At 40.1% G+C, this 14,622-nt stretch overlaps 1 protein-coding gene across 5 annotated transcripts in view; it reads left to right on the top strand.

Annotated features, from left to right (window-relative positions):
* Nucleotides 1-14,622, top strand: part of LOC132395769 (AT-rich interactive domain-containing protein 2-like) — a 334,560-nt gene that overhangs the window by 236,852 nt on the left and 83,086 nt on the right. For 4 of the 5 annotated variants that reach the window (XM_059972773.1, XM_059972776.1, XM_059972778.1 and 1 more), the window contains one exon: nt 7,973-8,220. In XM_059972773.1, the coding sequence (XP_059828756.1) occupies nt 7,973-8,220 (248 nt within the window). The remainder of the gene's footprint in view (nt 1-7,972; nt 8,221-14,622) is intronic. The other variant, XM_059972775.1, reaches the window with a different exon arrangement.

Genomic DNA, 14,622 nt, shown 5'->3' with positions numbered 1-14,622 from the left:
CAAAATTAGGTCATTTTCCCATTGAGCCTACTCTGCCATTTGATCAAAGCTGATTTATTTTCCTTCTTAACCCCATTCTTCTGCCTTCTCCCCAAAACCTTTGCTTTCCCTATATAAGGAAATCATGCTAACTTTGGCCTACTTTATCATGTGCCTCAAAATTCAGTGAACCCTCATCCTTAATAATGGACTCCAATTTCTTCTCAACCATTGAAGTCAGACTACCTGGCAAATAATTTCCTGCGTTTCTTTCTTGAAGAGTAGAGTGACATTTGCAACTTTTCAGTCTTCCAGAACCATTCCAGAATTTAGTCATTCTTGAAAGATCATTGCACAATCTCTTCAGTTACCTCTTTTTAAAAATCTAGGGTGTAGTCCATCTGATCCAGGAGACTTATCCACCTTCAGACCCTCAGCTTCACAAGTAATTTCTCTTTAGTAATTGTGACTACACTTACTTCTGCCCGACACACCCAAATTTCTGGCATGCTGCGAGTGTCTTCCACAGTGAAGACTGACACAAAATATGTACTCAATTTATTCACCTTTTCTTTGGCCCCCGTTCTTACCTCTATCATCATATTCCAGTAATTTGAAGTCCACACTTAATTCTCTTTTGCACTTCATATATCTGAAAATATACTTCTGGTATCCTCTTTTAAATTATTGGCTGACTTCCCTTCATATTTCATCTTTTCTTGCAGCATGGTAACATAACGCTTAGTGCTAAGCTTTCTAGCTTCAGTGATCAGGGTTCAATTCTCATTGTTGTCTATAAGAAGTTTCACGCCATAGATGCTCTCTGCTTTAACTGTGTGAGTTTCCTGTTGGTGCTCCAGTTGCTTCCCACATTGCAAATACATTAGAATTAGGATAAAGATGGATAAAGTTGATGCAGGAAGCACATCCTTGGATTGTGTTAGACATTGATGCAAAAATATAATTCACTCTAAGGTTCAATGTTTCAATGTACATGTGAGGAAATAATGGTAATCTTCTATTGCTTTTTTAGTTGCATTCTGCTTTTAAATCTTGCCAATCCTCACATTAATTTTACAATTTTCACTTATCTTCACACCAATTTCTGCTATATTATATACCCTCTTTAAGACCATAAGATATAGGAGCAGAAATAGGCATTTGGCCCATTGAGTCTGCTCTGCCATTCAATCAATTCTTGCAGTCATCCCCACTCCCCTGCCTTTTCCCCATACCCTTTGATGCCCTGGCTAATCAAGAACCTATCCATCTCTGCCTTAAATACACCCAATGACTTGGCCTCTATAGCTGCTTGTGGCAACAAATTCCACAGATTTACCACCCTCTGACTAAAGTAATTTCTCCACATCTCTATTCTAAATGGACATCATTCAATCCTGAAGTCGTGCCCTGTTGTCCTAGATTCCCCTACCATGGGAAATAACTTTGCCATTTCTAATCTGTACAGGCCTTTTAACATTCAAAATGTTTCTAGGAGGTCCCCCCTCATTCTCCTGAACTCCAGGGAATACAGCCCAAGAGCTGCTAGGTGTTCCTCATACAGTAACCCTTTCATTCCTGGAATCATTCTTCTCAATCTTCTCTGAACCCTCTCCAATGTCAGTATATCCTTTCTAAAATGAGACCAAAACTGCACACAATACTCCAAGTGTGGTCTCACAAGTGCCTTACGGAGCCTGAACATCACATCCCTGCTCTTATATTCTATACCTCTAGTAATGAATGCCAACATTGTATTCGCCTTTTTCACCATCAACTCAACCTGGAGGTTAACTTTTAGGGTATCTTGCACAAGGACTCCCAAGTCCCTTTGCATTTTGAATTCTCTCTCCATCTAAATAAGAGTCTGCCCATTTATTTCTTTCACCAAAGTGCATGATCATATACTTTCCAACATTGTATTTCACTTACCACTTCTTTGCCCATTCCCCTAAGCTATCTAAGTCTCTCTGCAGGCTCTCTGTTTCCTCAACACTACCCGTTCCTCCACCTGTCTTTGTGTCATCAGCAAATTTAGACACAAATCCATTAATCCCGTAGTCCAAATCATTGACATACATCGTAAAAAGCAGCGGTTCCAACACCGACCACTGTGGAACTCCACTGGTAACCAGCAGCCAGCCAGAATAGTATCCCTGTATTCCCATTCTCTGTTTTCTGCTGATCAGCCAATGCTCCACCCATGCTAGTAACTCCCCTGTAATTCCATGGGTTCTTATCTTGCTAAACAGCCTCATGTGCAGCACCTTATCAAAGGCCTTCTGAAAATCCAAGTACACCACATCTACTGCATCTCTTTTCTCTACCCTGCTTGTAATTTCCTCACAAAATTGCAGTAGTTTAGTCGGGCAGGATTTTCCTTTCAGGAAACCATACTGGCTTTGGCTTATCTTGTGCCTTCATAATCTCATACCTAGCAATCGATTCCAACAACTTCCCAACCACTGATGTCAGGCTAACAGGTCTATAGTTTCCTTTCTGCTGCTTCTCACCTTTCTTAAATAGTGGAGTAACATTTGCAATTTTCCAGTCATCTGGTACAATGCCAGAATCTATCGATTCTAGAAAGATCATCTGGAATGATGCTCTCCATACTCTTCCTTCAGAACCCGAGGGTGCATTCCATCAGGTCCAGGAGATTTATCCAGCCTCAGACCATTAAGCTTCTTGAGCACCTCCTCAGTCATTATTTTCACTGCACAAACTTCACTTCCCTGATACTCTTGAATGTCCGGTATACTGCAGATATCTTCCACTATGAAGACTGATGCCCTTAAGTCTCTTTTTACCCTTTATATGCTTAAAAATGCTTTTAATATCTTCTTTGATATTAGTCAGCTTCATTTCATAATTCATCTTTTCCTTCCTGAAGACCTTCTTAGTTTCCTTCTGTAAGTTTTATAAGCTTCCCAATCCTCTCTCTTCTTTGGCTTTGGCTTCCTTGTATGCCTTGTACTTTGGTCTCTGACTTCACTTGTCAGCCATGGTAGTGTCCTTCCATTCAAAAACTTCTTCTTATTTGGAATATATCTGTCTAGCACTTCCCTCATTTTTTTTGCCGAAACTCCAGCCATTGCTTCTCTGCTGTCCTTCCTGCTAGTGTCTCTTTCCAGTCAACCTTGGCCAGTTCCTCTCTTATGCCTTTGTAGTTTCCTTTATTCCATTGAGCTACATTTTGCTTTTATGGTGTCATTTACTTGTCAGCCACATTTGCTTCACCTTCCGTTTCGAATGCTGCTGCTTCTTTGAGATGTACCAATCCTGCGTCTTCTGAAATACTTCCAAAAACCTTGGCCTTTGCTGAGTATTGTCATCCCTGCTAGTGTTTCATCCAACCAACCTTGGCCAGTTTCTATATCATACCTCTGTAGTTATCTTCACTCACATGTAATACTGATTCATACAATTTTAGCTTCTCCATCAAACTGCAGAGTGAATTCTATCTTACTGTGATCTCTACTTTGCAAAGGTTCTATTATCTTGGGCTCCCTAATCAAATCTGGTTCATTACAAACACTCAATCTATTTTTGCCTTTTCTCTAGTGGGCTCAACCACAAGCTGCTCTGAAAAAGCCATCTCATAGACATTGTACAAATTCCTTCTCTTGGGATCCAGCATCAAATTGACTTTAAGAATCTACCTGCATATGGAAATCCTCTATATCCTTCATAATGTCACCTTTTTTACATGTCCTTTCTATCTCCTGTTGTAAATTGTACTCCATCTCCTGTTCGGAGGCCTATATATAAAACCCATCAGGGTATTTTTTGCCTTTGTGGTTTCTTAACTCTATACCCACAAGGAGTCTACATCTTCTGATCTTGTGCCGCCACTTTCTAAGGATTTGATTTCAATTTTTACCAGCAAACCTTCCTGCCTACCTGCCTGTCCTTTGAATACAATGTGTGTCCTTGGATGTTAAAGTCTTAGCTGTAATCTTTTAACCACAATTCTGTGATTCCCATAATATCATATTTGCCAATTTCTATCTGTGCTACAAGATCACTTACCTTATTCTGTATACTGTGTGCATTTAAATGTGACAATTTCATCCCTGTATTTACCACCCTTTTCAATTTTGTCTCCAGTTGCCTGAATTAAATCTTATACCTTTCTAATTTTTTTTTGTCTTTATTCTAGAAACTTTAGTAACCTGTCCTGCACTCTCCTTCCTTTTTACTTTATCCATATTTTTCAAAGCTGTTGAACTCGCCACTTCTAATATTTAGTTTAAAGCCCTATTCAAACCCCCGATTATGTGATTCACCAGGACCCTGATCCCGCATAGTTCAGGTAGAGGCTGTCCCATCGGAACAGCTCCCTTCTTCCCCAATACTGGTGCCAGTGTACCACGAATTCAAACTCACTTCTACCAGACCAATCTTTGAGCCATGCACTTAACTCTCTGATTTTATTAACCCTGTGCCAATTTGCAAAATCCAAAGATGATTAATTTTCTGGTTCTGTATCTTAATTTGCCCTACCTGCTGAAATTCCCTCAGCAGAACCTCTTTCCTTGTTTTTCCTACATCGTAGAAACAATGCAATTGGATCTTTCCCCAAATCTTCTGCAGGTTGGATACCAGGCAGGCAACACAGCCTTCGGGACTCTCGATCCTTGCAACAGAGAATTGTATCTCCTGAGTACTATCCCCAATTACAACTACATTTTTCTTCTCTCCTCCCTCTTGAATGGTGCCCTGGACCCTGGTACCATGGTTTGGTTGCTCATCCTTTCTAGAGCCACCACTCTCATCCACACAGGAAGAAATAAACTCAGAACTGCTGAACAAACTCAAGGGCTGAGGTACCTCCAGCATTACCTCTTGGATCCACCCATCTGCTTCACTTGCAGTCAACTCTCTTGTTCCTGGCCACAGACTGAATTTGAAGCAGTTAATCTAATGATTGTGACTGCCTTTCTGGACTAATTAGGTGAAACAAGAAAATTAAAGTCATTTTGTGTTAAGAATGAAATGAACATGAATTTTGTTTGAAGAATGCAAATTGTTGCAGATATAGCATGGTAGCTCCACCTATTGACAGAAAGCCACAGAGCATTTTAAAATGATAGAGAGAAAGGGAAAAAAAGATTATGGCTAAAATTATAGCACTCAGCATCAGAAACAATTGTTTAATCTAATGAATATTTTAAGTATGATTACATGTTGAAAAATTGATTTGGATTTCTAAAATTTATATTTAGTTTTATAGCCATATATTAATCAGTCTTGTATAGGTATTGCTTATTAAATACAGATTCTGCTAGACATATTTATATTCTGGAAGATGCTCCAAATTATATTGAAACAGTTCGTGCCAGTTTGTACAGAATGAATTTTATAACACTGGTAGTAGTAAGGGGCCTGTGTACTTCATAAGCCACAATTGTAGCAGTCCTTTGTTCAACCTGCTGCTTGATTCATTGCTCAGTGCGAGTGAAGTTGACAATTTATCTTTCTTAGAAAAATTATCAAATGTTCATTGCAATGAACATTTTCTACCTGAGAGGACAATTGGCTTAATGACAGTATTTGTATTATACCTACTAATTGGAGATATCTGAATGAACAGATACCACGAAGATCAGTGGAATGATGGTGTGAAGGGTAGTCTTGGGCAACAAAGTGATTATTGATGTATTGGTGAAATGGACTGAGAAATGGCAGTTGGAATTTAATTCTGATAAATATGAGTGATAGATTTTGGGAGTACAAATGAGGCTAGGACATACATCGGAAGTAGTAAGACTAAGGGCCTTGGAAGAATTGAGGAACAAAGGGATGCTGACATGCAAGTCTAAAGATCCTTGAAGATGGCAGCACAGGTAGATAACCTAGTTAACAAGCACATGGGATTCTAGACTTCCTTACTTGGGGCACAGAATAAATTAATAGGAAGATTATGCTCTAATTTTATAAAACAAGTGTTAAATCTCAAAGTTCAACATAAATTTATTATTGAAGTACATATATGTTGCCATATACAATGTTGAAATTCATTTTCTTGCCAGCATAAATCCATAATAGAATCAGTGAAAGATTGCACTAACTTGGACATTCAGCCAGTGTGCAAAGGACAACAAACTGTGCAAATACAAAAAGAAAGAAGTAATGGAAATAAATAAATAAATAAACAAGCAAACAAACAAACAAGCAAGCAAGCAATGCATATCGAGAACATGAGTGTCCTTGAAAGTGACTCAGTAGGTTGTGGTTTGTGGGGCGAGTGAAGTTATCCCCTTTGTTTACAAGCTTGATGGTTCAGGGGTAATAACTGTTCCTAAACCTGGTAGTGTGAGTCCTGAGGCTCCTGTACCTTCCTAATGGCAGCAGTGTGAAGAGAGATTGACTTGAATGGTGGGGGTCCCTGATGATGCTCTCCTGGGACAACGCTTCTTGGAGATGTGCTCGATGGTGGGGAGGGCTGTACCTTTGATGGACTGAGCCCTATCCATTACCTTTTGTAGGATTTTCCATTCAAGGGCATTGGTGTTTCCATATCGGGCTGTGATTCGGCTAGCCAGTCAATATACTGTCCACCACACATCTGTTTAAGTTTGTCAAAGCTTTAGACTTCAGTTGGGACAGCGTGCAATTCTGGTCACTGCACTATAGGAAGCAAGTGATAATGCTGGAATGTGTACAATGAAGAAACACTATTAAGTTATCTGGAATGGAGTGTTTTATTTACAAGGAATAACCAGAGAGGTTGGTTTGTTTTCCCAAGATGGAGTGGGTTAAAAGGGGACATGATAGAGGCATTTAAAAATAATAGGGGCACAGATCCCACACTGTGGGATTTTTTTTTGCCATTATCAGAGGTGAATATAACTAAAAGATAATGATTTAATATAATGAGTCAGATCTTTACAGGAGATCTGAGGGGAAGGTTTTCAACCAGAAAGTGGTGAGAATCTGGAATGCACTGCCAGATTGGGTGATGGAATAAGAGTTGCTGATAGTTTCCAAGAAATGTCCAAAGAACATTTAAATTGCCTAGGCAGAGAAGGCTATGGAACAAATGCTGAAAGATGGGATCACTGTGAACAAGTGCCCATCGCTCAGTGTGGACTTGGGGGCTGACTGACCTGTTTCCCGTCTACGAAAAGATAGCCACACTGCATCTTCCCTTTCCCTTCTCTAGAGAGCATTTGGATGTAACTTGATGACCTGATATGACTGATATTGTGAAGTGTTGCTGTGTTTAGAAGCATACATCTACAATACAGAGTGGTATTATACAATATTTTACACTTCTTTCAACTTTTACATTTTGCATGTGTTAGACATGTAGATAGGATATCAACTACTCAAGACTGATGAGCTCCAGTGCAAGCTGCTAATTCTATAGTCTTTACATCCACACTACCTTTCTCTCAAAGGGTGCCCCAACGGGTCACCCCGTTGTCTAGTTGTTCTCTGAAATTAACAATGCTAAATCTTAAGAGAAGGTTCAAACTGAATTTAAAAAAAGTACAGACAAGATACTTTCCTCATTTTCTGTATGTTTGATTTAGAATTAGAACTGTCTATGGTTAACATTTAGGCCCTTCTGCCAGTTGTATCTGTCAGACTCTGCGCAATCAATCACCCTTTATGTTACTGCTCTTTTTGACATGTATCTCCCTCATTGAAAATAATTTGTGCATTTACTACAGAAAAGGAAATTGGAACTAATTCCATAAAATTGACATGGTGTACTTTATTGGCTTTTGTTTGTAGGTTAGTTAAAAGAGCAAATATTAAATGTATTGTGGTAATCCCCCAAAATGGGACGTACAGTATTTAAATTGTTTTATCACCTTTTTTTAATCATTTGTGATGTGGTAATGAGTGAATAATATAACTTCATATTCAAATTAGTGTACCTTAACAAAGATGTCAAAATGCTTATTGAATACTGTTCAATAATGGCCTTGGATGTCAAAATGATCGAAAAATTTTGTTCCATTGTTTGCCTCAATACTAGAAGCTGCTAGCGATGATGGATGGGACTCTGTCTTGTTCCACCCTCCACAGAAATTGGGTATCAATGACCTGGAAGGACAAAGAGTGCTGCAGATAGCTGTTATTATCCACAATTTGTCCATGGAAGAAGGGAATGCCAAGTTATTAGCTAACCGAACGTGCCTGAGGTTTCTGCTGCTATGTGCTCACAGTAAACACATATCACTTAAGCAAATGGGATTGGATACATTGGGAAATGTAATGGCAGAGGTAAGATTTTCTCAAAAATTTCATTAGTAGATGGAGCTGCTCCATATTGAATATGTTGCAATTGCAAAATGTGAATGTTACTTATTGTTTGGGCCTCAAAATATCTCTATCTATAATTTTTTGAGCCCCAGAAATATTTGCATCTGTGCTACATAACAAATAGACTAACATTAGAAGTGATGGATTACTTAAGCTGAACATTTGCATGAAGCAGCATTTGATAGGCAAATTGATTCCATCACCACCATTTATTTGATTCCTTGATAAAATAGTGAAAGATGTTGAGATACCAGTGTATTAACATTTCAATACTTGTAATATGGTCAATCCATATCCAGATTTTTCACATTAGGGTGAGGAAAATGATTCAAATGATTTGGATAACTAAGGACTTTAGTTATCTTTAAGTTGTCAATTTTAAGAAAAACTTTTATCGTGAGGCAGCAATAGGAATTTTAATGTTTTGCGTTTCACAAATCATCTGTTAGATTTCTGATTTTTAACTTATTTTGATTGGAGAGCATTTGAGGTAATTTGCATTTAAGATTCTTCAATTAATTGAATTCATCCATAGAACACAGATTTCTGAGTATTTGCATCTGGTTGTTTTTTTTCTGGGGAGAAATGAGCTTCCTATATGCCATTAAGAAGAGAAAATCTGCAGATGCTGGAAATCTAAGTAACATACACAAAATGCTGGAGGAATGCAGCAGGCTAGGCAGCATCTTTGGAAAAGTGTATTTTCAACGTTGACAATACTCTTCTCCATAGATGCTGCCTGGCCTGCTTAGTTCCTCCAGCATTTTGTGTGTGTTTCCTTATTGTCACACGAACTTGAAGCATCAGAGGTTAAAGACTTCAAACATATAAACATGAGTTAGAATGACTTTACTCATACGAACTCAATAGTGAGTTATAGCCAATATCATTGGCAACTCAACGGTGCCATAGTAGGATTGGATGCCAACCATCATGAAATGCTAAGCAAGAACTAGTCTATTAAACAATACTTTGTGTAGTTATGCAGAATAGATGACAACAATCCCTAATATACTTTACAATTTTTGGGGTTTCCAGTTGAAAGTTTTAAGCAAAAATACTTGGCTGCATAAGATAAATTTTCAGTAAGTGGCAGACTACAACTGAATTTGCAGATACATAAGTCTGCAGATGTAGGCACTTGCTATTTTCCTGCATGTGCTAATCAAGAAGTACATGCAAACAATATGTAGTTTTCTTCAGCCTAGGCTTTCAGTCTCTTGGTGGCGAAATAGAAATTTCCACGTGTAAGTGGAAATTACATGTGTAAATTTGTATGGCAAGTTTCAACAGTTTGGGACATTCCAAACTGCAATACAGGATTTTTTTTGGAGTAGCTGGTGCTCTTATGTGGCTATTGATTGAGCACTGGCACCACCAAGGAAAAGAAATTCCACCAGTAACTTGATAAAATATTTGGTAAATACCCATACAAAAATTGAACAAGTAGTGAGAGGAATTCACAGTACGATAGAACATAGAACAGTATAGCATAGAAACAGGCCCTTTGGCAACAATATTGTGCCAAACCAATAAAATTAGTAATCAAACAACCAGTTAAGCTAGTCCCTTCTGTCTGCACAATGTCCATATCTTTCCATTTTCCTGACATTCATGTGCTTATCTAAAGGATTTTTAAGAATCCTTAATGTATTTGCCTCGACCATCACTCCAGGCAATACATACCAGGCACCAACCACTCTCTGCAGTAAAGTTTGCCCCTCACACCTCCTTTATAGAAGCATAGAAAATAGGTGCAGGAGTAGGCCATTCAGCCCTTTGAGCCTGCACCACCATTCGGTATGATCTTGGCTGATCATCCAACTCAGAACCCTGTACCTGCTTTCTCTCCATACCCCCTGATCCCTTTAGCCACAAGGGCCATATCTAACTCCCTGTTAAATATAGCTAATGAACTTGCCTCAACTGTTTCTTGTGGCAGAGAATTCCAGATTCACCACTCTCTGTTGAAGAAGTTTTTCCTTATCTCGGTCCTAAAAGGCTTCCCCTTTATCCTTAAACTGTGACCCCTCGTTCTGGACTCCCCCAACATCAGAAATAATCTTCCTGCATCTAGTCTGTCCAATCCTTTAAAATTACCTTCTCACCTTAAATGCATTCCCTCTAGTATTAGACATTTCAACCCTGGAAAAAAAGATACTTTGTGTCTACTCTATGCTTCACATGATCTTACAAGCATCTATCAGTACCTCCCCTTTGCCATGGATGCTCCAGGGATATCAGCTCAAGTTTCTCCAATCTCTCGATTTAGCACATGCCCTCTAATCTAGGCAACATTGTGATAAACTTATTGTTCACCATCTCCAAAGCTCGACATCATTCCTATAATGGGGCGATCAGAGCTGTGTGCTATGCTCCAGGTGCAGCCTAACTAGAGTTTTATGAAGCTGCGACATAACTTCCCGACTTTTGAACTTAATGCCTTGACTAATTAAAGGCCAGCATGCCGTAGGTCTCCTTAACCAGTCTATCAATTTGCAGGCACTTTCTGGGAGGTATGAACTTGGACACCCAAGAACTCTCTGCTCATCAACATCGTTAAGGGTCTTTACATTTGACCTACCAAGCTGCAACAATTTACATTTGACCCGGCTAAACTCCATCTGCCATTTTCCGCCGATATCTGCAACTGATGTATCCCGCCATGTTCTTTCCTAATCTTCTACCACCAATCGTTATATCATCTGCAAAAATACTAATCCACCCATTTGCATTTTCATTTATAAACATCACAGACAGCAGAGGTCCCATCACAAATCCTTGCAGAACACCACTAATGACAGATCTCAAACTAGAATAAGTACCTTTGATCTGTCATCTATGGGCAAGCCAGTTCTGAACAACTAATCTGAGCCTCTGGTAATGATCTTGGCATCATCAATGGGGATGGAAGAACTCTGGGGGATTGGAGGGTTGCAGGTGTTGTTCCCTCATTCAAGAAAGGGAGTAGAGATAGCCCAGTGAAGTGAGTCTTACTTCAGTGGTTGGTAAGTTGATGGAGAAGATCCTGAGAAGCAGAATTTATGAACATTTGGAGAGGCATAATATCATTAGGAATAGTCAGCATGGCTTTGTCAAAGGCAGGTTGCGCCTTACAAGTCTCATTGAATTTTTTTTGAGGATGTGATTAAACACATCGATGAAGGTAGAGCAGTAGATGTAGTGTATATGAATTTCAGCAGAAATTTGATAAGGTACTCCATGCAAGGCTTATTGAGGAAGTAAGGAGGCCTGGGATCCAAGGGTACATTGCTTTGTGGATCCAGAACAGGCTTGCCCACAGAAGACAAAGAGTGGCTATAGACGGGTCATACTCTGCATTGAGATCAGTGACCAGTGGTGTGACTCAGGGTTCTGGGACTCCTACTCTTCGTGATTTTTATAAATGACCTGGATGAGGAAGTAGATTTGTAAATTAGTAAATTTGCTGATGACACAAAATTTGGGGGTGTTGTGGATAGTGTGGAGGGCTGTCAGAGGTTACAGCGGGACATTGATAGGATGCAAAACTGGACTGAGAAGTGGCAGATGGAGGTCAACCCGATAGGTGTGAGGTGGTTCATTGTGGTAGGTCAAATATGATGGCAGAATATAGTATTAATAGTAAGACTCTTGGCAGTGTGGAGGATCAGAGGGATCTTGGGGTCCAAGTCCATAGGACACTCAAAGCTGCTGCACAGGTTGACTCTGTGGTTAAGAAGGCATACAGTGTATTGGCTTTCATCAACCGTGGGATTGAGTTCAAGAGCTGAGAGGTAATGTTAAAGCTATATAGGACCCTGGTCAGACCCCACTTGGAGTACTGTGCTCAGTTCTGGTCACATCACTACAAGAAAGATATGGAAGCTATAGAAAGGGTGCAGAGAAGATTTACAAGGATGTTACCTGGATTGGGGAGCATGCCTTGTGAGAATAGGTTGAGTGAACTTGGCCTTTTTTCCTTGGAGCGACGGAGGATGACAAGTGACCTGATAGAGGTGTACAAGATGATGAGAGGCATTGATTCTGTGGATAATCAGAGGCTTTTTCTCAGGGCTGAAATGACTAACACGAGAGGGCACAGTTTTAAGGTGCTTGGAAGTAGGTACAGAGGAGATGTCCAGGGTAAGTTTCTTATGCAGAGAGTGGTGAGTGCATAGAATGGGCTGCCAGTGACAGTGGAGGAGTTGGATGCAATAGGGTCTTTTAAGAGACTCTTGGACAGGTACATGGAGCTGAGAAAAATAGAGGGTTATGGGTAACCCTAGGTAATTTTTAAAGTATGTACATGTTTGGCACAGCATTTGGGCCGCAAGGCCTGTATTGTGTTGTAGGTTTTCTATGTTTCTATTCTAATCCAAACAACTACCGTAGATTCTGGACTACAGAGCGCACCTGATTAAAAGCCGCACACTCTAATTTTAGAAAGAAAATCAATTTTGTACTTGTACAAGCCGCACCGGATTTTAAGCCACAGGTGTCCCACGTTGTAATATGAGATATTTACACAGAAAGATATTACACGTGAGGATTTTTTAACTTTTAATTAAATTCATATGGTAACATAAACAAATATATATTGCAAATGCTTTTTTTTGAACAGTGCCTGTAACACAGCTACTTTTAAATATACATACGTATTGGTAACACACAAATTACGTTGCGTATACTTTTTTACTGAACAGTGCACGAACAACATTCCAATATCTCCTAACGACTGGTAAAAAAAATATATATACTGCAGCCTACCAGGAAAAGTTATTGATCGCCTTCTTCATCTTCCTCCTGCGCACTAAAACCATCAAAGTCCTTCAGTGTCCGAATTGAACAACCTCAGGATCTCGTCACTCACTTCAGTCTCTTCGTTGTCGCTCTCACTTGAGCGCACGCGGTCCTCTTCATCACGCAGCAGTCCAGCCTTTCGAAACCCGTTGGTGATGGTGGATGTTGTGACACGGCTCCACGCATTTAGGATCCACTGGCAGACTTGAGTTAAAGGTGCTCTTCGCATGCGTCCTGTTTTGGTAAAGGATTTCTCGCCGCTCGTCATCCAAGCCTCCCACTCAACGCGCAGCGCCACTTTAAATGCCCGGTTCACGTTGATGTCCAGTGGCTGCAAATACTTCGTGGTGCCCCCAGGAATCACAGCTGGAATTGAGTTTGTACTCTTGATGGCAGCTTTCACTGAACTTTCATTGTCCGCCGCTTAAAAAATCACCATCGGTGGAAGCTTTAGTCCGGATGCTGTGCAGCTCAGAACACAAGTAAAATGCGTTCTCTCATGGCCACTTGTTTTCAGTGTGATGGACGAGTCACCTTTTTTATTAACAGTCCGAGTGAGAGGCAGGTCAAACGTCAAAGGTACTTCATCCATATTTATGATATCATCTGGCCCGATGGAATTCTCCGCTATCTTTGTTTGAGTGGATGTGCGGAAGTTAGCAAGCTTTTCCTCGTGGTCGGGAGGGAGCTGCTGACACAGAGTCGTGCGTACCCTGACGGACAGGCCTTTTCGTCTCATAAATCTAAAACACCACGATGGCCCACCTCTAAAATCTTCGATTTTCATTTTGGTGGCGATTGCTTTAGCCTTCAGTCTGATCTGCACAGTGGAAACACCGCGGCCGCCTGCTCTCTGTGTGTTAACCCAGTCTTCAAGAAAGTTTTCAAGTTCGGGCCATCTGCTATGATTACCTCTGAAAGCTTTTGTCGTCTTTTTGCATTGACTCAGTTCTTCACGCTGGCGTCTCCACCGTCTCAACATCGATTCATTTATGCCAAGGTCATGTGCAGCAGCTCGATTTCCTTCTTCAACCGCCAGATTGATCGCCTTTAACTTAATAGCTGCATCATATGCTTTTCTTCGAGTGTTTTCCATGTTGATGAGGGTGAGTACAAATGACTGATTTACAATAATTTAATTGTGAAAGTGCGCTTGATTTATCGTACAAATTCATTGGACCTCTGTGAACTACTCATCAATTTTATTGGTCTACTCTTAAGAGGCAAAATGTTTTTGGCGGCATGAAAAAAAACATGCATTAGCCGCACCGTAGTATAGGCCGCAGTGTTGCCGCAGTGTTCAAAGCGTGGGGAAAAAGTAGCAGCTTATAGTCCGGAATTTACGGTAATTCACCATGGATCCCATGCTTGTTAATCTTCTGGAAGTGTACCAATGAGGGACCTTGTCAGAATCCATGTAGATAACATCCACAGCTCTACCTTAGTCAATCACCCTCGTCACCTTGTCAAACAACTCAATCAAGTTGGTAAGATGTTACCTGCCTGCACAAAACCATGCTGGATCTCCTAATTGAGCCAATGTTTTCCAGATGCTCATAAATCCTATCCGTATGAGTTCTT

The sequence above is a fragment of the Hypanus sabinus genome, chromosome 6 (genome assembly GCF_030144855.1).
Source record: "Hypanus sabinus isolate sHypSab1 chromosome 6, sHypSab1.hap1, whole genome shotgun sequence".
In the NCBI taxonomy this organism is placed as follows: domain Eukaryota; kingdom Metazoa; phylum Chordata; class Chondrichthyes; order Myliobatiformes; family Dasyatidae; genus Hypanus; species Hypanus sabinus.
The sequence above is the reverse complement of the archived record's forward strand: the minus strand, read 5'-3'. Positions and strand labels throughout refer to the sequence as shown.